Source organism: Dreissena polymorpha, chromosome 15, assembly GCF_020536995.1.
Source record: "Dreissena polymorpha isolate Duluth1 chromosome 15, UMN_Dpol_1.0, whole genome shotgun sequence".
Lineage (NCBI taxonomy): Eukaryota > Metazoa > Mollusca > Bivalvia > Myida > Dreissenidae > Dreissena > Dreissena polymorpha.
Window position 1 is genome coordinate 28,544,201 of NC_068369.1, and position 25,663 is coordinate 28,569,863.

Consider the following 25,663-nt stretch of genomic DNA (forward strand, 5'->3'; position numbering starts at 1 on the left):
TGAAAATGCTGTTAAATAGATTAAATAGGCTAAATGCGATGTATGTTACAACCTATGTACTCAAATATGCAGAAAAGGCTGTTAAATTGGCTAAAGGGCCTAAATAGGCTGAAAATGCTGTTAAATTGGCTAAAATGAGCTAAATAGGATGTATGTTTCAACCTGTGTACTTAATAGGCTAAATATGCCGAAAATTCTGTTAAATAGGCTAAATAGGATGTATTTTTCAACTAATGCACTAAATAGGCTAAATAGGCTGAAAATGCTGTTAAATAGGCTAAATAGGCTAAATAGGATGTATGTTTCAACCTATTTACTAAATAGGCTAAATAGGCTAAAAAGGCGAAGAGGCTGTTAAATTGGCTAAATAGGATGTATGTTTCAACCTATGTACTAAATAGGCTAAATATGCTGACAATGCTGTTAAATAGGCTAATTATTAGGTATTTTTCAACCTATGTACTAAATAAGCTAAATAGGCTGAAAAGGCTAAATAGGATGTATGTTTCAACCTATGTACTAAACATGCTAAATAGGCTGAAAAGGATGTTAAATAGGCTAAATAGGCATGTGCTAAATAGGCAGAAAAGGCTATTATATAGGCTAAATAGGCTAAATACAATGCCTATGTTCTTAACTTTCTAAATTGGCTGTTAAATTGACTAAATAGGCTAAATATGATGTATGTTTCAACTAATGTACTAAAAAGGCTAAATAGGCTGAAAATGCTGTAAAATAAGCTAAATAGGATGTATGTTTCAACCTATTTACTTAATAGGCTAAATAGGCTAAAATAGGCTAAAAAATATGAAGAGGCTGTTAAATTGGCAAAATATGCTAAATAGGATGTTTGTTTCAACCTATGAACTAAATAGTCTAAATAGGCTGAAAAGGCTGTTAAATAGGCTAAATAGGATGTATGTTTCAACTAATGTACTAAATAGGCTAAATAGGCTGAAAATGCTGTTAAATAGGCTAAATAGGCTAAATAGGCTAAATAGGATGTATGTTTCAACCTATTTACTAAATAGGCTAAATAGGCTAAAAAGGCGAAGATGCTGTTAAATTGGCTAAATAGGCTAAATAGGATGTATGTTTCAACCTATGTACTAAATAGGCTAAATATGCTGACCACGCTGTTAAATAGGCTAAATATGATGTATTTTTCAACCTATATACTAAATAAGCTAAATAGGCTGAAAAGGCTAAATAGGATGTATGTTTCAACCTATGTACTAAACATGCTAAATAGGCTGAAAAGGATGTTAAATAAGCTAAATAGGCATGTGCTAAATAGGAAGAAAAGGCTGTTATATAGGCAAAATAGGCTAAATACAATGCCTTTGTACTTAACTTTCTAAATTGGCTGTTAAATTGACTAAATAGGCTAAAAAGGATGTATGTTTCAACTAATGTACTAAAAAGGCTAAATAGGCTGAAAATGCTGTAAAATAGGCTTAATAGGATGTATGTTTCAACCTATTTACTAAATAGGCTAAATAGGCTAAAATATGCTAAAAAGGCTGAAGAGGCTGTTAAATTGGCTAAATAGGCTAAATAGGATGTTTGTTTCAACCTATGTACTTAATACGCTAAATAGGCTAACTTCACACACGTTGTTTTAACCTATAAATTAAACTTTCTCAAAAGGCTAAAACGACTCTCGGTTAATCGTGTTTATTACATAATAAAGGTGCTTAATAACATTTTTAAGCATCTTAAAAGAATTGATGTGCCAAATATGCTATATATTGTATCGTATTTTATATAATTGATACATAGGCGGATAAAAGGTTTAGAAAGCTAAATAGGATTTTTTTAATAAACTTTTTAAATAGACTAAATAGGCTGTATTTTAATTCAATTTATGTAACGTGTTAATTATGCTTAATTATCTGTTATAGGCTGCTATAAAGGCTAAATTGGCTGTATTTTTCCATAATTTTTAAACTTGCCAAATATTCTGCAAAATAGATTACATGTGTTTAAAATGTATGTTGTAACCAATTTTAAAAACTTGCTAAATTTGCTATATTTAAATCCTTCTTTTAACTTTCTAACTATTCTAACTATATTAAATAGGCTGTTAAATAGGCTAAATGTGCTGAATCTGTTAGACATACAAGCTTAAAAGGCTTCATAGGCTTCAATTACTGTTTAAAGGCTAAATATGATGTATGGTTCGGCCGATTTAATAAACTTGCAGAACAGAATACATAGGACGCTATATATGCTTGAACGCTAAATGGGTTGTATATTTCATTCTATTTCTTACACTTGCTGAATATGCTAAATATTGTTATAAATAAGCTCAAAATGCTAAATAAAATGCATTTTAACGTCTTTAATAAACTAGCTTAATATGCTAACAAGCTGATAAATGTTCTATATAGAATGTATGTTTCGAAATATTAAATAAACTTGCTGAATAGGCTAAATATGATATATGTTTCAACATTTATAATAAACTTTCTAAAGAGGCCTAAAACTGCATCAGATTTGGCATATTTAACCTATTTATCAGCCGTATCAGCCTTTTTTTTATCAAGGATGAATGTCACAACCGTTTTTAAAAAAAAACTTGCTTAATACGCTTATTAGACTTAAAAAGTCTATTAAATATGCTTAATATCATATATATTTCAACATATTTAATAAACCTGCATAATATTTTAAACAGGCTGAGTAGAATGTAGTTTAAAATTATTAAAAGTATTATTAAAGAAAATTGTAAAATATGCTAAACAGGCTGAGAAGGCTGTTAAATAGGCTAAATAGGCTAAGAAGGATATATGTATTTTATACTTATGTAATAAAACATTAATGATTAATATATAATTTATGAATTCCTTAATATTGTCATTTTTCTGGATAATAAACACAAATTTGGATTTGAAATATTGCAACCAAAACTTAATTAAATCATTTCATTATTAATAAATGTTATTGAATAATGATTTTATTTATAAGTGCAAATGGTAACTCAGATAATATCAATAGAGAAGCAAATACTAAATAGTATAAATACTGTTTATAAATTGAGGGTTTCATGACACAACTGCGTTAAATATTTGTAGTCAAGCACACAAGTTAAATTATACACTATATTTGATTGTTTAAATTTTTTGTTGGTAAAAGAAATATTAGTATGTCATGCATTTGAAAGTACGAAGTACAACATAATTTCAAAAATACGTTTGGGTACATTTCTTTACATTTCAATGTAATTTTAGTGATCCCACAAGCAGTAAATAGTAGGACGAAGCAGGGACCTATACAATCACAGTGTTTGTGTAGGTCCCTTGACGCAGCGACGGTTACCATTAAGGATGCGCCCCGCTGCTCTTCATACCGCAATGCCTTTGTTCTTATCAATCATATCAGTTTACATAATAGCATGACGCAACGACGGTTGTACACGAGCGTGTGTGTATCAGAGTTTATTTTCAGGTCCTACTGGCCTCTATACGAGGTCTTTGTAGCCTGACCTATGTTGTTGTCTACGAGCATGCGCCATGCCGCATGCTTTATTTTTTATTTTTTTATTTTATTTAAATCAGAGTTTATTTACAGGTCCTACCGGCCTCTTCACGAGGTCTTTGAGGTCCAACCTGACCATGCCGCATGCTTGCGCGATGCTGCTCTTTATACCGCGCTGCCTTTGTTCTTATGATTGTTATCAGTAAAAATAGCGACATCATACTCCCGCACCAGATGTGCCTAAATTTGCATACCATTGCCATTGAAATTCTGAAATAATTATACAATATACAACGAACATTCGTCTGTTAGTATTTGATTTAAGTCTCAAATAAAATGTATCGCACAGTGAAAACAGGTATCCGGACTTTCGTTCCCACATAAATCGTTCCTACGCTAAGGTTCACAAGGCGAATATTCGTACCAACATTGTTTTTACAACCCTGACATTCGTTTAAACGTTATATTGACAACCCGGACGATCGTTTTTACATTTGTTCCAACAGTTAGATGCGAAACCCAACTAAACCGTATACGCCAATCAATGTTTAACACATACAATCATCTGAGTGTAGGACATTAGCCCTCTCGGACATTAGCCCCTAGGACAAAAGCCCCTATGACAAAAGCCCCATAGGACATTAGCCCCCTAGGACATTTGCCCCTTTGGACAAAGGCCCCTTAGGACGTCTTTTGTTGTGATGTTGTGAAAGTAAAAATGTATAATGATGACTAATAATTAGTATCTAATTTAAATGAAGTTCAATTAAAAGGTGCATACAATTGTCAAGTATATTGCATTTGTTTTGTGTGTATCCTCCCCGTACATATTTTAATTGTTTTCATCAAATGGTTTTGATGTTGTTTTTAAATACATCAACATCAACAATTGTATTATAAACCCAAACACACGAAAAGCAATAACAAACATTTAAATAAAAAACTCTTTTAACAGCTGCAACTACCACATTATTTTACGTGAATAACAATCAATAATACATTTAAAAGCACAAATGTTACTACAAAACTTAACTTTTTGTATTGACTTCGTTTCATTTACATGCGCGTGTTCAAAGACTTTCCCCACCTGTAGTCGCATAGTGTAAGTACAAATATTGTGTCCATGTACTCCTAAATAATAAACTTACTACACTGCAAATGTTTGGAAAAATGTAGTAATACAGTGTCAATTCCTATGTACTTAAGTTTTAATTGAAGATATTTAAATTTTTACAAAGATGACATTTAATTTTGATTTAGTCTCCATCTGTTTGTGGCGTGGATGGTGTGTGTGGGGGACTGGTGTACACTGGGAAAAACACATGCCCAGTATGTAATAACCATACTTTAAACTTGCTAAATAGGTTTAAAAGCTGTGTAAATTGGCTTTAAAAGTTGTATGTTTGCACTTATGTACTACACTTGCTAAATGGGCTGAAAAGGCTTTAAAATAGGCTAAATAGACTTTTTATGATGTATTTTTCAACATATGTACTAAACTTTCTAAACAAGCAGAAAAGATTGATAAATAAGGATTTCAATAGGCTAACTACCGGTAGGATGTATGTTTGAACCTATATACTTAACATGATAAATAGGCTGAAAGACTGTTTAATAGGCTAAATAGGTTGTACGTTTCAACCTATGTACTGCGCGTGGTAAATAGGCTGAAATGGATATACAATAAGCCAGATGCGATGTTTGCTTGAATCTATTTACTGAACTTACTAAATATGCTCAATTACGATTAATATATAGGCCACTCATGCTGTATGAGAAAACCTTTGTACTAAACTTGCTATAGTCTAAAAAGATTGAAAAGGTCATTAAATATACTTAATATGATGCCTGCATTAACAATTGTACTTAACTTGCTAAATACTAGAAGGCTAAACGACTAAAAAAGGCTAATACATAGCATAAATGGGATGCATGTATGAAACTATGTACTTAACTTAATAAATAGGATAATAAGCCTGAATAGGCTGTTCAATAGGCAAAATATGCTAAATATGATGAATGTGTCTATATATGTACAAAACCTGCTAAATAAGCTAAATACGCCATTAAATAGGATGTATGTGTCTACGTATGTATGAAACTTGCTAAATACGCTAAATAGCCTGTTAAAGGGGCTAAATTGAATGTGTGCGTCTACGTATGTACTAAGCTTGCTAAATTGGCTGTTAAATAGGCTTAATATTCTAATTAGGTTGTATGAGTCTACATTCATGTATGTTCTAAACTTTCTAAATAGGCTAAATAGGATTTATGTGTCAACTTATGTACTAACTTTGCTAAATATGATAAAATGGCTGTTAAATAGGCTAAAAAGGATGCACGTGCCTACGTATGTACTTTACTTGCTGAAAAGGCTAAATAGGCTGTTAAATAGGCTAAAAAAGATAAATATGTCTACGTATGTACTAAACTTGCTAAATAGGCTCAATAACCTGTTAAATGGGCTTAATTGGATGTATGCGTCTACATATGTACTAAGCTTTCTGAATTGGCTGTTAAATAGGCTGAATATGCTAAGTAGGATGTATTAGTTAATAAGGATTTATGTGTCTACATAATTTCTAAATAGGCTGTAAAATTGGCTAAATAGGATGTTTATGTTTACCTATGTACTAAACTTGCTAAATACGCTAAATAGGCTGTTAAATAGGCTAAATATGATGTATGTTTTAACCTTTGTACTTAACTTTCTATATGGGCCGAAAAGGCTGTTAAATAGTCTAAATGGGTTTAAATATGATGTTAAATAGGATAAATAGGCTAAAAAGGATGTATATCTACGTATGTACTTAACTTGCTAAATAGACTGTTAAATAGGCTAAAAAGGATGTATTTTTAATCTCTGTACTCAACTTTCTAAATAGGCTGAAAAGGCTGTTAAATAGGCTAAATAGGATGAGTGTGTCTACGTGGTGTGCGGTAAAAATGCCATAGGTAAAAATACCAGAGGTAAAAATGCCAGAGGTAAAAATGCCAGATGTAAAGTGGTAAAAATGCCATAGGTAAAAATGCCATAGGTAAAAATGCCATAGGTAAAAATGCCAGATGTTAAACAAGTAAAATAGAGTTTTGAGCAATATTTTTTTAGGATATTGAGTATTGTACGGAAACATTTCTTATTGAACATGTTATTTTTATTCTACTTGTCTCACTAATAAATTTAGACTATAATTTTGTTATTGTGCTTTATTCGTTCTGTTTATTGGTTTGGATTTTTTGTTTCTTTGATGAATCGGTCATTAAATAACACTTGTTAAATTCCTTTTAAAAGCTATTTTTATTGATGTAATGGAATGTTTTTTTTTTGAGGACAATAAATTATTAAAGCAATGTGACAAACAAGCAGGGTTTTGATGGTGATTATGTTTACATTAATTATTAAATGAGGCATGTATTGGTACGTATAGCTAATACAAGCATTTTAACTTAGAGCCGATAATATATAGATTTATTACAGAGTAAATTCCCCTCCCCCCACAACTGAAATTTTGTACATAATACTTATCTTCACTTTTGTCTGAATCAATTGCGGATTTTAAACATTCACTTAACCCCTACAATACTCAATATCCTTAAGAAAATTGCTCGAAACTCTATTTTACTATATAACATCTGGCATTTTTACCTATGGCATTTTTACCTATGGCATTTTTACCACTTTACATCTGGCATTTTTACCTCTGGCAATTTTTACCTCTGGCATTTTTACCTATGGCATTTTTACCTCTGGCATTTTTACCTACTTGCTAAACATGCTGTTAAAAGGCTAAATAGGCTTTATACGATGTATGTGTCTACGTATGTACTAATCTTGCTAAAGAGGCTGTCAAAAAGGATGTATGTGTCTACGTATTTACTAAAATTGCTAAATAGGCTGTTAAATAGGCTACATAGGATGTATGTGTCTACGTATGTACTTAACTTGCTTAATAGGCTGTTAAATAGGATGTATGTGTTTACGTATTTACTAAAATTGCTAAAAAAGGCTAAATAAGATGTATTTTTTAACCTTTGTACTTACTTTCTAGATAGGCTAAATAGGCTGAAAAGGCTATTAAATAGGCTAAATAGGATGTATGTTTAAACCTTTGTACTAAACTTTCTAAATAGGCTGAAAAGGCTGTTAAATAGACTAAAAAGGCTAAATAGGATGTTAAATAGGCTAGCTAAATAGGCTAAAAAGGATGTTCATGTGTACGTGTGTACTTAACTGGCTAAAAAGGCTAAATAAGCTGTTAAATAATCAATAAGTTGTATTTTTAACCTTTGTACTAAACTTTCTAAAAAGGCTGAAAGGCTGTTAAATAGGCTAAATAGGATGTATTTTTTAATCTTGTTCTAAACTTTCTGAATAGGCTGAAAAGGCTGTTAAATAGACTAAATAGGCTAAATAGGATGTTTAATAGGCTAAACATGATGTATATGTCTACGTATGTACTAAACTTGTAAATAGGCTAAAAAGGCTAGGCTGCATAGGATGTATTTTTGAAAACCTTTGTACTAAACTTTGTAAATAGGATGAAAAGGCTGTTAAATAAGCTAAATAGGCTAACTAGGATGTATGTTTGAACCTTTGTACTAAATAGGCTAAATATGCTGAAAAGGCTGTTTAATAGGCTTAATAGAATGTATGTTTCAGCCTTTGTACTAAAAAGGCTAAATAGGCTTATAGGCTGAAAAGGCGGTTTAATAGGCTAAATAGCTAAATAGGATGTACTGAGTATGTTTCAACCTATGTACTTAATAGGTTGAAAAGGCTGTTCAATAGGCTAAATAGGATATTATGTTCAACATATGTACTAAATAGGCTGAAAATGCTTTTAAATGTGCTAAATAGGATCTATGTTTCAACCTATGAGCTAAATAGGCTAAACAGGATGTATATTTCTACCTATGAACTAAACTTGCCAAATATGCTAAATAAGCTGTTTAATATGCTAAATAGGATGTAATTTTTAACCTTCGTTCTAAACTTTCTAATTTGGCTAATTAGTCAGAAAAAGCTGTGAAATAAGCCAAATAGGCTAAATATGATGTATGTTTGAACCTATGTACTAAGGCTAAATAGGCTGAAAAGGCTGTTAAAAAGGCTAAATAGGATGTATATTAAGACCTATGTACTGCATAGGCTAAATAGGCTTATATGTTGAAAATTCTGTAAAAAGGCTAAATAGGATGTATTTTTCAACCTATGTTCTAAATAAGCTAAATAGGCTGAAAAGGCTGTTAAATAGGCTAAATAGGATTTTGATTGTTTCAACATGTGTACTAAATAGGCTAAAAAGGCTGAAAAGGCTGTTAAATAGGATTAATAGGATGTATTTTTCAACCTATGTACTTAACATGCTAAATAGGCTGAACATGCTGTTAAATAGGCTAAATAGACTAAATAGAATGTATGTTTCAACCTATGTACTAAATAGGCTAAATAGGCTGAAAAGGCTGTTAAATAAGCTAAATAGGGTATATATTTCAACCTATGTACTAAATAGGCTGAAAAGGCTGTTAAATAGGATTAATAGAGTGTATGTTTCAACCTATGTACTAAATAGGCTAAATAGGTTGAAATGCTGTTAAAAAGGCTAAATAGGCTAAATAGGCTAAATAGAATTTATGGTTCAACCTATTTACTAGATAGGCTAAATAGGCTGAAAAGGCTGTTAAATATGCTAAATAGAATGTATGTTTCAACCTATATACTAAATAGGCTGAAAAGGCTGTTAAATAGGCTAAATATGGTGCATATTTCAACCTATGTACTAAATAGGCTAAATAGGCTGAAAAGGCAGTTAAATAGGCTAAATAGACTAAACTATGTACTTATAGGCTGAAAAGACTGTTAAATAGGCTCAATAGAACGTATTTTTCAACCTATGTACTAAATCGGCTAAAAAGGCTGAAAATGCTGTTAAAAAGACTAAATAGGCTAAATAGGATGTATGTTACAACCTATGTACTCAAATAGGCAGAAAAGGCTGTTAAATAGGCTAAAGGGCCTAAATAGGCTGAAAATGCTGTTAAATTGGCTAAAATGAGCTAAATAGGATGTATGTTTCAACCTGTGTACTAAACTAAATAGGCTAAATATACCGAAAATGCTGTTAAATAGGCTAAATAGGATGTATTTTTCAACCTATGTACTAAATAAGCAAAATAGACTGAAAAGGCTGTTAAATAGGCTAAATAGGATGTATGTTTCAACTAAAGTACTAAATAGGCTAAATAGGCTGAATATACTGTTAAATAGGCTAAATGTGCTAAAAGATATATGTTTCAACCTATTTACTAAATAGGCTAAATACGCTAAAATACGCTAAAAAGGCTGAAGAGGCTGTTAAATTGGCTAAATAGGCTAAATAGGATGTATGTTTCAACCTATGTACTAAATAGGCTTAATATGCTGACAATGCTGTTAAATAGGCTAAATATGATGTATTTTTCAACCTATGTACTAAATAAGCTAAATAGGCTGAAAATGCTGTTAAATAGGCTAACTAGGATGTTGTTGTTTTTTCAACCTATGTACTAAATAGGCTAAATAGGCTGAAAAGGATGTTAAATAGGCTAAAAAGGCATGTGCTAAATAGGCCGAAAAGGCTGTTATATAGGCTAAATAGGCTAAATACAATGTATATTTCAACATATGTACTTTACTTTCTAAATTGGCAGTTAAATATGCTAAATAGGCTAAATAGGATGTATGTTTCAACTAATATACTAAATAGGCTAAATATGCTGAAAATGCTGTTAAATAGGCTAAATTGGCTAATTAGGATTTTTGTTTCAACCTTTTTACTAAATAGGCTAAAAAGGCTGAGGATGCTGTTAAATTGACAAAATAGGCTAAATAGGATGTATGTTTCAACTAATGTACTAAATAGGCTGAATAGGCTGAAAATGCTGTAGAAGAGGCTAAATAGGATGTATGTTTCAACCTATTTACTAAATAGGCTAAATAGGCTTAAATAGGCTAAAAAGGCTGAAGAGGCTATTAAATTGGCTAAATAGGCTAAATAGGATGTTTGTTTCAATATTATGTTCTGAATATGCTTAATAGGCTGTAAAGGATGTTAAATAGGCTTAATAGGCATGTGCTAAATAGGCTGATAAGGCTGTTAAATAGGCAAAATAGGCTAAATACAATGTATGTTTCAACCTATGTACTCAACTTTCTAAATAGGCTGTTTAATATGCTAAATAGGCTAAATAGGATGCATGTTTCAACGTATGTACTAAATAGGCTAAATATAATTACAATACTGTTAAATAGGCTAAATAGGCTGAAAATGCTGTTAACTATATACTCAATAGGCTAAATAGGCTGAAAATGTTGTTAAATAGGCTAAATAGGCTAAATAAGATGTATGTTTCAACCTATGTACTAAATAGGCTAAATAGGCTAAATAAGCTTAAAAGGCTGTTAAATAGGCTAAATAGGATGTACGCTTCAACCTATATACTAAATAGGCTAAATAGGCTGAAAATGCTGTTAAATACGCTAAATAGGCTATATAGGCTAAATAGGATGTATGTTTCAACCTATTTACTAAATAGGCTAAATAGGCTAAAATAGGCTTAAAAGGCTGAAGAGGCTGTTAAATTGGCTAAATAGGCTAAATAGGATGTTTGTTTCAACCTATCTACTAAATAGGCTGAATAGGCTAAATAGGATGTATGTTTCAACCTATGTACTAAATAGGCTAAATAAGCTGAAAAGGCTGTTAAATAGGCTAAATAGGCTAAATTGGATATATGTTTCAACCTATATACTTAATAGGCTAAAGAGGCTGAAAATGCTGTTAAATAGGCTAAATAGGCTAAATAGGCTAAATAGGATATATGTTTCAACCTATTTACTAAATAGGCTAAATAGGCTAAAATAGGCTAAAAAGGCTGAAGAGGCTGTTAAATTTGCTAAATAGGCTAAATAGGATGTTTGTTTCAACCTATGTACTAAATAGGCTAAATAGGCTAAATAGGCTAACTTCACACACGTGTTCTCTATACACAAAATTATTTTGAGTTTGAATTTTCACACCTAATATTTTTTTACAGAAACTTAAATGTACTCTCTCAAGTGTCATGGATTCATTTAAGCCCCATATTTCTGAGCCATAAAATAAAATGGGTAAAACAAGTCGATCAAATAGCTGTAATTTGGTCTGAATATTGATTGTAGGAAAATTAAGTAAATATGAATTTAATTTAAAAACCGATTTTGAAGCTTGTCCAGCAACTGTTTCAAAAGTACTTGTAAATGATCCTCCTGTGGTAAATACAATTCCTAAATATGTAAAGGATTTTACAATTTATATAACCTCGTCTTTATATGCAAAGTTCATATTTCTCCTTAATTGCCCCCCTTTATTAAAATTTATAACTTTTGTTTTATTTGAATTTACACAAAATTTCCACATATCACAGCATTCTTCCAACAAGCACAAACCTTTATTAAGTTCTTCCTCCGATTCAGCCATAATAACAATATCATCTGCATATAGTAACAGAAATAATTTCAACATTCCAATATCAATCCCATGATAACCATTTAACATAAAATGTTCCACAATATCCTTCAAATAAATTAAAAAAGGAATAGTGATAAATATTCACACTGTCTCACTCCTAATAAACAAGAGAAGTCATTACTACTTTTTCTATTACCTAATTCGATTCTTGATTTCACATTTACATACATAGAATTAATAATATTTATCATTTTTCCTCGAACTCCTAGTTTCAAAAGTTTATACTAGACAATATCTCGAACCAAATAATCGAACGCTTTAGTAAAATCCACAAATATAGCATACAATCTCTTTTTTTCATTTCGAAAATAATAAATAAAACCATGTAATAGAAAAATATTATCGATAGTACCCATGTTTTGTCTCAAACCTGCCTGCGATTCTATATATACATGATAATTTTCTGCCCAATTATTCAGTCTATTGTTAATGACTTTAGTAAATAATTTCCCAAATGTACTTAATAACGTAACCCCCTTGTAGTTTTTAACATCATTTTTACTTCCCTTTTTAAATAATGGTACAATAAAACCCTCACTCCACATTTCAGGGAAATGTCCATTTTCAAACAGCTTATTAAATAAAGTACACACAACTTTTAAAAAGCTACAACTGTGAAGCCCAAACTAAAAAAAATAATTGATTAGATAATCAGGACTTCTTGATTTTCCATTGTGTATTTGTTTACAGGCATTTGTAATTTCCTGGTCAGAAAATGGTACATTTGATTCATCAAACATTATATTAAGTTCACCATTCAAATAGCTGTATTCATAAAATAAAATATCTTCATCGGGTTGGTAAAATAAAGAATTTGGATCATTTCTTGATTTGAAATAGATTAAAAAATCTTTACTTTTTATGTTGTGTTTATTATCTCTAACACTAGTATTTCTTAACATTTTCCAATATAATTTTGCATTACTTAGTCTTGCATTTTCTAGTTTCAGTGCCTGATTTTTGTCATAAATACTTTTCTTTTTTCAAATTGTACTTTTATAAATACTTCTTGATTTCACCATATTTGTTCTATTTTCATTTGTAGGAAAGTTTCTGTATGCATTCAGGGTTTTATAGTAACTCCGTTTTAAAAATTTACATTCATCATCAATATATGCTGCATCCTTATTGTTTCCAAAACATGTTTTGTCAGTGCAATGCCTTTTAAATAATGGTGAGCTTATATTTTCAATAACTTCACAAAACGAGCTTAAACATTCATCTTAATCACCATTATTTTGAGACTGTGCAATATTAAAACAAAATGTATCAAATGTATTTCTTATACAGTCACTATTTAATGCATTAATATAATCATTTTTCTTTTCATCCTCCCATGTATACAAATATGGTAATTGTTTATCATCATTTGCAAAGGCATTATTTTAAATTTTATCATCACCAATAAAATCAAGCAAAACTTTACTTTTAATGCTAAGAGTTACAGCACAATGATCTGATAAAATATTTGGTTCTAAAATTGCAAATATTTCAAAAAATTGGAACATATTACTTTTACACAAAACAAATTCAATAGTACATAACCCTGTGTATATACAAATGTGTATTTTCCAATATAGCTATCTGACCCAAGACTGCCATTCATTATTCTTAACCCTGTCATTTTACAAAATCCAGTAGTAACATACCATATTCATTTATAGTTTTATCTAAACTATATCTTGGCAAATAAACATCTTGATTATAATCATCTGGTAACAAATTTTCTAGGCAAACATGAACATTATCATTTAAAACAAAATCTGGTTTCTCACCAACTCTAGCATTAAAATCACCACATATAAAGAATTCACATGATTCATTATACACATTATTAAAGTACAGTAGGTCATCTAAAATTAAATCAAAAACACTTTGGTCAACAAGGTAATGTCTTCCACTACATTGTGGTGCATTATAAACTAAACATAAAAATACATCATGATCTAATTCAAACAATTTACCATATATCTTTATCCAATGTATACAATCACTGGTACTCTTAATTAATTGGACATAATATTTTAGCTTGTTCTTAATATACATGATAATTCCTACAGTGCTTCTTTTTGAAGTTTTTAGTGTAACTTTTTATGTTAAATGTATGCAGTGAAATTTTCGACATTACAATTAAAATTATCATTGGACCATGTTTCCGTTTATAATAAGATATCATATTTACTAAATAAGGTTTTCATTTCTGAAATGTCAAGCTTGTTATACTGTTTACCTATTAGTTCTTGCACATTTATTAAACATATTTTCACTTCTTTGACCCCGCTGTCCTATTTATTTCCTGCTTTTTGATTGGTCAGTCCCGTCACGCTTTCTGCCGCTCCATCCCGTTTCATATTCCTAATACTGTCTCTCGTTACGTTTTCGTGGGATTCCACAGAAAGTTTCTTTAGCCCTGTGCTATTTTTAGCATTGTTTACACGCTGTGAATCCAAACCTTGTTCGTTATTCGTAGTCATGGGTTTTCCCGATGTTTTTGAAGATGGTACACGTTTAACGCCCTCGTTCATCGAACCTCATCTTTTGCGTATGTTAGTGTTCGATATCGGTGGATTTATATGAGGAGTAGTTGGTGCAGAATCGGGTAAGCAGATTTGTTCACTTTGTAGTGCCTCTTCCATGTTGTTTTTGTCGCACGAACTTGACCTACTTTCCGGGCTGTTTACATGTTTGTGGGCGTGGCATTTTCGTATTGATGACCTAGTATCCTTTTCGTCGGTAAACACAGAATTTTCTACACTGTCTATGATCGTTTCGTTAGAATAAAATCTCGATTTCGTTTTCTGCCCACCATCTTTTCTTGTGCGTACTTACCTCACCAGTTAAATTTGTACCCAGCACCTCAAACCAATCTGGGAACATGTCTTGCACGCACTTGCCGTCGATATACAATCTGGCCGGATAACGTATTTGAAAATTCATTCTGTTCGCTCTGGCGTTAACTGCTTCTTCAGATTTGTACAGCGTTGATCTTGCACTTGAGATTTCTTTTGGGTATTGCCGGTATATCCCAAACCTGCTGTTCTTGAGGAGATATACTTTTCTCATGATGGTTTGTGTGTCACTATTGTCTCTAAATCTTGCGATTAATGGCCTTTTCTGATCAAAACCTTCTCTGTATGCGTGTGGTGATAATTTGTCAATCTATGCGCTCTTTCTATACAAATCTCGTCAGTGTCAATATCTTGCTCGTTTTGCAAGAAACTAAGAATAAGTTGTTTGTCTCCATATTTATTTGACAACCACGCAGTGATACTGTAAAATACTAGATTGTTCCTCATACTTCGAGCTTCAATATCTATAGATCTGTAGCACAGCACTTTGGACATATGTTCTTGTCGCTCACACATTCGTTCCATATCAATAATTCTATTTTCATGTTCTGTACAATATCGATGTACATTTTGGACATGCTTAGTAATTGAATTTAACCTAGTACTAAACAATATAGTAAAATCTGCATCAAAGTTTGTACAGTTTGACATTAACATTCTTATATACGCAACAAATAAGTTTGTAATATTTTAAATTTCCATGGGATGTTTTTCTATCCGGAAAAATGGGGAAAGCAGAAAAAATCCCATGCAAAAATTAAAAATACAATGGAAAAATAAAAACGTAACATGGGAGACGCTATTTAAAACACAAGCATTGAAAGAAATGGACATATAATATAAACACTATCAATGCATTATCACCAAGAAGAATTGTATCGCATTTTATCTAAAACACGCATATTTTGATGGAAAATGGTACGTATCTTGAAAACATGAATACAATCAGTAAAGGGTATAATACGGTGGAATATAATTGTCTCGGCATGAACATCGCCATCTTGACTTTCAAGTGATTACCCCCTATATATATGCTCTTAAATCACCAATCTCGCAAAACATACATAGATGTTTTAAAAGCAACAATCCATAAACAAACCCAAATCTGCTCTAAATTCAGCGAACCCTTCAAACATCGATAGATGCTTTAAAATAAAAAATCCTTAAAAATACCAAATGATGCTCTAAAATCAACAAACCCTTTAAACATCCAGTACTACAACAGTATGTTTAACAATCCAAAGATGCTTAAAATCAACAAACCCTTTAAACATCCAGTACTACAACAGTCCGTTTAACAATCCAAAGATGCTTTAAATGCAACAATCCCTTAAAACATTCACAAATGAAATGCTCTAATAAGAACAACCCCTTAAGCCCCTGACGAAGATCGTGTTCGCCTCAAATATTCGATCATTCGTTATATCACTTATGTCACGACTTCTAGACAGCTTCCTGCAGATTTTGCCATAGTTTAGGTCAATATGTAGCCATCAGATACACAATATCTTTTTCATTAATGAAAATAAATTTACATACATTTAAATTAAACGAACTATATTTTTTTGTTTTCCCATCTCGCCGACATTAACTAACAACATGGCTATAGCCCAAAATAGTCAAACTAATAGTCTGTAAAGTTTGCAGTCAACATTGCTATTGCTTTTGTGATGAGCATCAAGTCGAGTTTTCCAATTTTCCTGAACCACGCTACTACTCTTTGTGATTATAATTATTTTCTTCGCCTCTTTCTCCCTTTTTTCGTTCATAAGCAGCTAATGAAACTGTCGTGTCATAGTCGTTACCTGATGCAGCTTTTAGCATCGCTCCCATTTTCTTGACATGGTCGTAGTCGCCGATTCCGTAACCAGATCTCGCCGTCGAAGTTACAGTCGTATCATAGTCGCTGTTTGTTATGCGGCTATTTATATGAACTTGCCCTTTGACATGGTCATAGTCACCCTGGCGTTCAAGCTTCAGTTTGTTATATACAGTGTCGTGACTCATGCCACCAGATGTTGATGCTTTGTTAGTTGTGTAATCGTAGTCATCGCAGTCGTCTTTGGCGTTTGCACGTGGGTCCTTATTTATGGAATGGTAATCATTCTCTTCCACGATGGTTGAATATGTTTCTCCTGGTGCGTGTTTATGATGATCTATATGTTCGTCCGCTGAGATTGTGTGTTTCTCGAGTAGAAAATAATTATGGTTGGACACAGTGTGTCCGATTTGTCCCGCTTGGTCTCGCTTCACGTCCAATGAACTGTTTATGTCCGATTCGTTACTTTTTGTTTTCTTGCACCCGCTTTGTTTTTGTCTGAAATGTCGAAAATGCGTACAAAAACACATAATGACAAATAATAATCTTAATCACGCCACTTCAGTCGTAACTATTGCGCCAATATTCTTTGTTCGTAGACTTTGGCTTATTGTATTTGAATAATGCATCAACATTACAAGCAGTTTTAAATAAACATAAAGGATAATAATAAGATTCATCCAAGTACATTCGACGACCAAATATAAAATAAGTATTAACTAAGATATTAAGATCTTTAAAATGTTCTTAGTAAGTGATCGTCAGCGCCATTTCATATTTATGATTATTTTCACGCTATAATTTTACAAACTAGGAATATCCTCTTAAGTGTCGTTTTCAACAAAATCAAGTATCATTAGTTTTACACTATATAATATAATGAATCTGTAGATACAAAAATAATCAAACTACAGAAACAATCGCCAGTCTTATGTTCACGGTTGTCAACCAATTGACTCTATAATACAGCACAATACATACAAGATGACAAAAAGAATAACAAAGATTTAAGTTTGGATAAACACCGGAAAGATAAATCAAAAGCGCTGTGTGTTAAAAACCGTTTGAATGGCATGCTAAACTCAAAGAATTAATCACACATTGTAAAGTATAAGTTAACATGAACCTCATATCATCGAAATGCAGATTCAAACGCAAGACAAGAGAAAATGTATTCGATTCAATAACAGCTCTAACTCATTAGAAACATAATGAGGCCGCATCAAAAGATTTCAATACGAGTAAACATCTTATCGGAACGAGTATATTTTAGAACAAATTATTCCCATAAACTTGTTAGCTGCCAAATAAACTATACCTTCTTCATTTTAAGATCAATGATAAAGTAGTTGAATCTTCAGATCTATATAAGAATCGTGGTTGATGTTAAACATGTCTGTTTCAAAACAATGTGAAGACGGTCGTTTTTTATAATAATCATATACTGTTAATCAAAGATTACCTTTTTCTGAGCACTACGATGATAACTGCTACTCCTAGTGTGAAAACAAGTCCAGCCGACACGCCTAAGCCTACACCTAGTACTGGAAATTCTATAATAGCAATTATTGATTAATAAATTTCAAACGTACATGTACACATTTTTACCTGGAAATCGACAATAATAATTGTACTCTACACTGCATTAATATTTTATTCTATAAGGTTGAAAAAGTGCGTGTTTCATATAAGAAGAGATAGGCAATCATGTTTAGGCTTAATTTACAGAAGTGTCTAATATCTGTGTAAATTAAAATAATACCTTTTGTTTTAGTTTTTATATGAGTCGTAAACTCAGGCCCTACGGTTGTCATTTCAATACATGAATTGTTCGATAATGGATACCCATTTTCTGAAAGTAAAACAGTCAGTATTATTATATAAGTGTGCATAGTTGTTGTATGCATTGTTATATAATTACGTGCTACCAGGTACACTGTGAGTTGGTTACGTCGTGAAACGACTTAAATGCTGGATAAAATCGTCGATAAATCGTTTCAAACTAACAAACAAGCTTACGTGTGTATGTATGTTTGGTGATATTTAAGAATGGTTTGAAAAGCTTAATTATGTTCATCAGTAAAATTAAATAAATAAAAAATATCAGAACATAATATCATTAAATTACAATTGTATATCACAAATATATGTAATCCGTTTCGGGTTAACTGCAGTGGCATTTTAAGTCAAATCGACTTATCGTTAACCATATAGATACGATAAAAACATAATTAGTTAGTTACTTCTCCCATTATGTTCAACTATTACAGAAAGGACAAACCTAAGAGTGTATACACAAATATTACATAAATTATATTGACAAATGTCAAGCATCAAGTTTTCAGTGTGAGTTAAATCCTTCTAGCCGCCCTACCTCTGCTGAACGAGCATGCCCTCAGTGTGTTTAAATCATTAAAAACAACGTTTGGTGACAGAAATGGGAAACGCAATGAGGCTTAATATGAAATAATGGTTTCACTGAATAATATTATCAGAGAATGTATATATACCCGTATTTGAATATACTGCTGGTGTAAGTTTTATGGGTGGCCATTTTCCGTGAGGTAAACGTGTGATTCATTCAACAAAACGTTCAATTAATGTTAAATTAATAATGTACCTATGAATTTGTACCAAATGTGTGAACACGCGCCTCTAACTTAATAGTGTACACTTAACATCAGTTTTAAAACCTTCCCAATAGAAAAGAGTAATACCTTTCACGCATATTGCTTTTTTGAAGCCAGTCTTCACAAAGTGGACTGTAGTGTCTCTCATATCTATGTATGCATACTCTGCGTCTAAATGAATATAGATGGCTTCAACATAAACACATAGTATCATACGGTTACCAAACGCAAGTATGAATATGAGGATAACATTATTTAAGATGGGTAGACCATAACAAACTTGAATTTTGATAACTACTGGCGAATCCTTTTCACAAGCCTTTCTTTTATTATCATTTATAGAACCAACGTTAATAGAAAGAAACAATTGATAATCTCATCAGTTTAAGCATACAAGTTGTTATAAGTGATAGAAAAGCTTTTCTTCAAACATGGAAATACGTCAGTTGAGTTTAAGATTTGATTGCCATGATTATAATAAAATAGTTTCCTTTTATAATGAGTCAAGAGCTTTATAAGAGAAAATAATTTAAATTTATATGCCAAAATTCATGTACATAAAGATGTGACACTGTCTTGTGTCTTAACATTTAAGTATAAAATATATATAAAAAAAATCGTTACAAACCAGTATTTGTTCGGCTGATCGACGTATGAGATCGCTTTATCAAGGTTTTTGATCTGAATATTCCTGTCCAAAAGAACTGTGCCATGGTGTCGCCAAATCCGGCATTGAGTATGCTCTCTACGAACGCTTGATGCATGTTTTCGCCTATGCACATTTTATTTCCTTGAATCCAACCTCCTGTTGTTTTGTTGATATCTGCTGCTTTTGCGAGCGATCCTATCAATTAATTATATGTTTTAGGCATCCTTTCTTGTGCAACTTGGTAACAGTATAACTTTCATTTACTTTGAAGTTATTATGACCAGATAAAACTACGTGTGGTTTGTAATTTGTTTTTTTTCTCGTGTACATACCATGTAAGTGGGAATTACTGCTGCACAGAATCTTTGGATATGGTGTTTGATTGCATTGTTGCCAATGGAAGTGCGGGTAGTTGTACAAAAAACAATCCCCGCTTTCATTAGCAGCAACAAGAGCGCTGTTTACTGTGACTACAAGAAAATATGCAGCCATTATCAAAATCATTGTAAAATACAACAAAATTGAAACAAATAAGTGTGTGTACCAAACACTTTTGTTAAGTGTGTATGAATAATCGGGCGTGTGCATTTATTGTTAAAGTTACATAAATACTCAAAATCAACGAATATTTCGCAAAATATTCTGTAAAATAAAGTTACCCAATAAGGAATCAGTTTTCCTTATAGAAAAGCCAAAATTTCAAAGCTAGATGTGGTACAGCAGCATATATTGAACGATATACAAAATGCTCGTTTTTATTTTTTTTGTATGGCACAATATATTCAATTATAATTTCCCGCAACGATATCTTTTTATACGACACACGAACACTAACTTGGTATATTAACATTTGTTGTATATATTGTCCCGCGAAAAATAATCTCGTATCGTGTTAAATCTATGTAACCAGACCACATCTAGCGTTGAAGATTGGCTATTGTTGCAAGTAACATTGATTGTTTAAGTGTGAACTTTATTTTTCGAAATATTTTACGAGCTTTTAATAAATATGGTAAGATTGAAACACCAGAAACATGATTAAGCAAGTAACTCTTGCTACCGGACGATACAGGAAAAACAATAAAGAAAACACTTGTTTTAGTACTTAATAAAATAGATTTAATAAGTTTTACCACTGGTTTGTTCGTATATAGCGCAACATCCATCAGTAGTGTGATCATCTAAACATCGCTGGGACGATACACTAATCGTGTCGTCCACACAACGACATTTCTTTGGAGCATTATTCTTAAAAGCAAGTTAAACATGTTTTATAAAGTGTTATTATTATAAATCTTAATAATAATAATAATAATATTGATAATAATAATAATAACAATAAATATAATAATAACAGTGTTAATAATAGTAGTATTATCATTATTATTGTTGTTATTATTATTATTTCTATTACAAGTATATTTTAGAAGAAATTATTCTCATTAATAGTAGTTGTAGAAGTAGCAGTAGTAGTAGAAGTAGTAGTAGTAGTGGTAGTAGTAGTAGTAGTAGTAGTAGTATTTCTATTATTAACTTTTGTTGTTGTTTATACTGGTTTTGTTGTTGATGTTGCTATTGTTATGTAATGCATTATATTAGTTTAATGTATTATCAATTATTTTAACATTTACAAATACATTCTCATTTTTTTCTCCAAATATTCCTATAAAATACCATTAATTTCCCAAATAAAACTCATTGAAAAAAAGAGTTGTTGCACACTTTTAATTTGAGAAAACATAAGCACATTCAATTACATCTATTCCGTGAGGCAGTTCAATTCCAAATATGCTGCGATTACAGATGTTTCGGCAAAACCCGATATGGATGACGTCGTATGTTATGGAACTTGCTTCCTGGACGTGAGCATAACCTATAATACATAATGATGCATCTATAGAACATATATGCAGTAAAATGTTAAGAATTTATACACTTTCTTTTATAAGCCTAATAGTATGATACATGTTTAAAGAATAACAAATCTTGTGTTGCCAAACGTAACATCAATGAAGTTTGTATTTACGCTCCTAATACTATTTCGACCCATGATATGTTTTGTTAAGTTAATAACCTTAAGTGCTTGCATCAAAGAATTAAGTTAAAGTAAGAATCCTGCAGGACTACATTTTAACATATCTGAAAAACTGTTAATTAAATCGTACCTTATTAATAAATGTTTTATGTTCAATATTTGATTCAAATATTACCAAGCAACAAAAACGGAAGTTTTGTAGAAGCATATCCTATCCAAACATCGGTGTCCATCGGTAATGAATCAAGAGATTCGTTTACGATAAATGTTTTGTTTTGGTAAGTAAGCGATGGCTGCGCTAGAGAACATTGAACTGACGTCCAGTCTGTTTGGCAGCTGCTTACAATGTAGTTTTCAGCTGAAATATAGTCATTATTGTGCGTCCAAGTTTTTACCTTGCTACTTAAATTATTAGCAATGATTTTTTTTTTAATGAAGGGTTATACTGGTTGTTAAAAATCACACACAGATAGCGCCAATTTATATCATTTCAAACCTCCAATTGAAGATCGTACAATGATTTTGTGTTCTCAGCAAAAAAATTCGTTTTGCGTGAATTCCAAATCGTGTTTCCAATAACAGTATATACATTTAGCAAGCGTCTCAACATTCGTTTTCTCTTTCATTTGCAATGAATTAATATAAATTAACACTGCTTATGAGCATTATATTTTAAGTGCATTACATGCACATGTTTAAATCCAAATGTATACCAATACGTTTGTGTTCATATGTGTATTTGCAAATTCATGAACCTTAAATGGTATATCTGTGGACAGGTTTTAGAGAATAGACATCTCGACAACTGTCAATCAGATTCTTATCTCAATATCGATCGACCATTCAGCGATCGATAAATCGTGCGCGCCGGTTGCTAACGACTTGTACACCATTTTCTAGACAGGCCGAATGCCGAGTTCTCATGTATTCAATGAGTTTCGTTTATTTTGTTCGAAAAAATAGTTAATAAGGTTAATGTTACTAGAAGAGTCGGAATCCAGACAGCGATAGATAAGGAATCTAGTTTATACAATTTTCAACGCGGAAATGTAGTCCTGAGAAGTGCGAGTGGAAGCTTCAATGAGAAGAATTACCAAAATTACCCAAATCCCCCTTATAGAAAATTAATTTATTTCAGAAACTGAAAAAATTAAGTATGAATTATATCACGTGTATATCTAAACTAAAAGAGAATATTGGTATTTGCGTAACTTAACGAAATCAACGTTATAAATCGCTTATCATGTCAGAAACTATGTTACTATTTCAATACAGACGTATCGATGCCACCGGCTTGTTGTTCTGCACTTTCAATTATAATATTTGTTAGATTCCCCATAAGCAATGTTAAATATTATTAATAATTCACTTTATATCACGAGGGATTTCGGAACCCGCTCGGCGTCAGAAAGCGTGTTAAACTTAAGCGAAATTCCAGTTATAAAGCGCTAATCGTGTCGAATACATGTGGACAAAATGTTTCGATAGTATTTCCGTAAATTGGTTAATACCAATGTAGATATGTTAATTTATTACTAATACCACCATTACACGTAGTAACAGTTTAGATGTCGGTAAGCGCGCACGCATTTGGGAGCGTGTTTTAAGTACCGAGATACCCGTTATACATAGCTAAATTAAATTTTCTTTGCATGTGCATAGCAAATATATGACACAAACCCCTTTTATCAGTTTTATAGGGGGTCGAATAAGCCCCATAAAAATCATCCGGAATCACGTAATCTATAGGCAATCTATAGGGAAAGAAGCCACTTTAGTGTTAGCTTGTCAAGTCTTTCTAACCGCTAAGCCACGTGACTACGTGGGCGGAGCGACCATCGTACATGCGAGATGTCAATTATATGCTGCACTACCTTGTGTTCATATATATCTTCTCACATGTAGGAATCTAATAGGGTCTATATGTTGACAGATTTTAGAGCATAATATGCGAACGCTACCTTGTATTCATAATTGTCTTTGCATATGTATGAATCTAAACTGGTCAATATGTTGACAGATTTTAGAGTATTATATGTGGACGCTAATTTGTATGTCTGTTGACATATTTTATAGTATTGAAGTAGTATATGTGGACGCTACCTTGTTTTCATATAAATCGTCACACATGTTTGAATCTAAAATGATTCTGATCTGTTTACAGATTTTAGAGCATTCTATGCGGACACTAAATATCTTATTTTCATGTAATAGCTTTAGTTTGATGTGTTCGTTTTGGTTTCATTAGTATCGTTTGACAACTTACTTTCATTACACGCTATTCCTTTCCAGTCGTCTTTGCAGCCACTATCTCCACATGCACCCGTAACATCGTCGCATGGGCCCACAAGGCAATTGCATTGCTTGGAACAGTTTAAGGTGAAACTTCCGATTGGGCAATCTGACAACGTAAACGAGGGGTCTGTTCTTGATTTTATAGTAATAACATGTATATGTTGTCGTCTTAAGTTAAAATTAATGTATAATGGATTTCACATACGTTTATTTACTTGAACGGATAGTATTGAATGATATGCGTAGGAAACGCAGTTTGTAATTTTTCACAATATATTTAGTAAAAACCACAGAAACCATATTTAATTTAAAATGATCACCCCTTATGAACTTGATACTTCAATGTAGGATACACAATGTGCAACGAAGCGATTTTGCAACACATTTACATTTTACCACGAGAATGAGTCAATACGTGTCAATTATTTCCACGTTGGTTTAAGGATTTCAATACATGACTGTAATATTATTGGAATAAAGATATTTAGTATCTTTTCGTTTATAAGTAAAGATGATTTATTAGCTTCGTTTGGTATCAAAAGCATATACGTCTAACTTACGCAGTGGTTGAGTAACTAATTGATTATGCATCAAAAATCTTTCCTGACACAACTCTTTCGTGTGTTGTAGTTATTATAATTTTCAACGTAATCAGACCGGACAGAATGGTAAAGAATACGAATAATCATGTCAACATTTTGAATACGCGCTTATTACATAAAATCACCAGAGCAGTTACATGTCCATAAAATACGTAGTTATTCTAGGGATACGTGTACTTAACAGTAAGCGTTAAACAAAGTACCTTGCTTGTCGGTATATCATAATCTGAAACAATACTAAAAGGTATATATATATAGGTTGTCACCAAAACCCGTACAAACTGTATGTTGCATGTAGGAGTAAGCATTTTCTCCGCAATGGTCGCAGTTGAAGTAAATTGTTCATAACGGAGCGATTATTCATTAAGGTCCATTGCCAAAGCGGCATTTTCCGTAAGAAAATTACATACATCGAAAGGGCAATGTATTTTAATTAATTAAATACCTTAAACCTTTAGTCAGTACGCGAATATTCATTTGACATAAATGTTGTTTGTACCTGGGAATAAGTTGTTTTCCACATATAGTAAATAAAAAAACTATGATAAATTAGCTATAACATGATTGAAATAAATACTCATACATGTTTGCCAATTAAATTGATGCTGAGAATATCAGAAAACCTTTCAAAAGACTGTAAAAATACTTTCACTGCCGGTTTGAGAATGCTTTATGTAGTTTTAATTACCAAATATTATATTATTGATAAATGTAGCCTCATTTCAGATTTAAAGTTTCAAACACGCCTGTAAGAC

General features: G+C 31.8%; 1 protein-coding gene across 1 annotated transcript; it reads right to left on the reverse strand.

Annotated features, from left to right (window-relative positions):
• Positions 1 to 16,065: 16,065 nt before the first annotated feature.
• LOC127861065 (uncharacterized) lies at positions 16,066 to 18,539 on the reverse strand. The gene is made up of 3 exons (XM_052399431.1): positions 18,460 to 18,539; positions 18,160 to 18,250; positions 16,066 to 17,195 (listed from the first exon to the last, which is right to left on the reverse strand). Exons 1-3 carry the CDS (start codon positions 18,509 to 18,511, stop codon positions 16,592 to 16,594), a joined length of 747 nt encoding a protein of 248 aa, XP_052255391.1. The 5' UTR covers positions 18,512 to 18,539; the 3' UTR covers positions 16,066 to 16,591.
• Positions 18,540 to 25,663: the final 7,124 nt, after the last annotated feature.

Excerpts from the sequence above, each read along its gene's own strand:
- LOC127861065 (XM_052399431.1), bottom strand. The coding sequence starts at position 18,511 with ATGACAACCGTAGGGCCTGAGTTTACGACTCATATAAAAACTAAAACA. Across the intron at positions 18,251-18,459 it reads TATAAAAACTAAAACAAAAG|AATTTCCAGTACTAGGTGTA; the intron begins GTATTATTTTAA and ends TTGCTATTATAG. Across the intron at positions 17,196-18,159 it reads ATCGTAGTGCTCAGAAAAAG|ACAAAAACAAAGCGGGTGCA; the intron begins GTAATCTTTGAT and ends TCGACATTTCAG.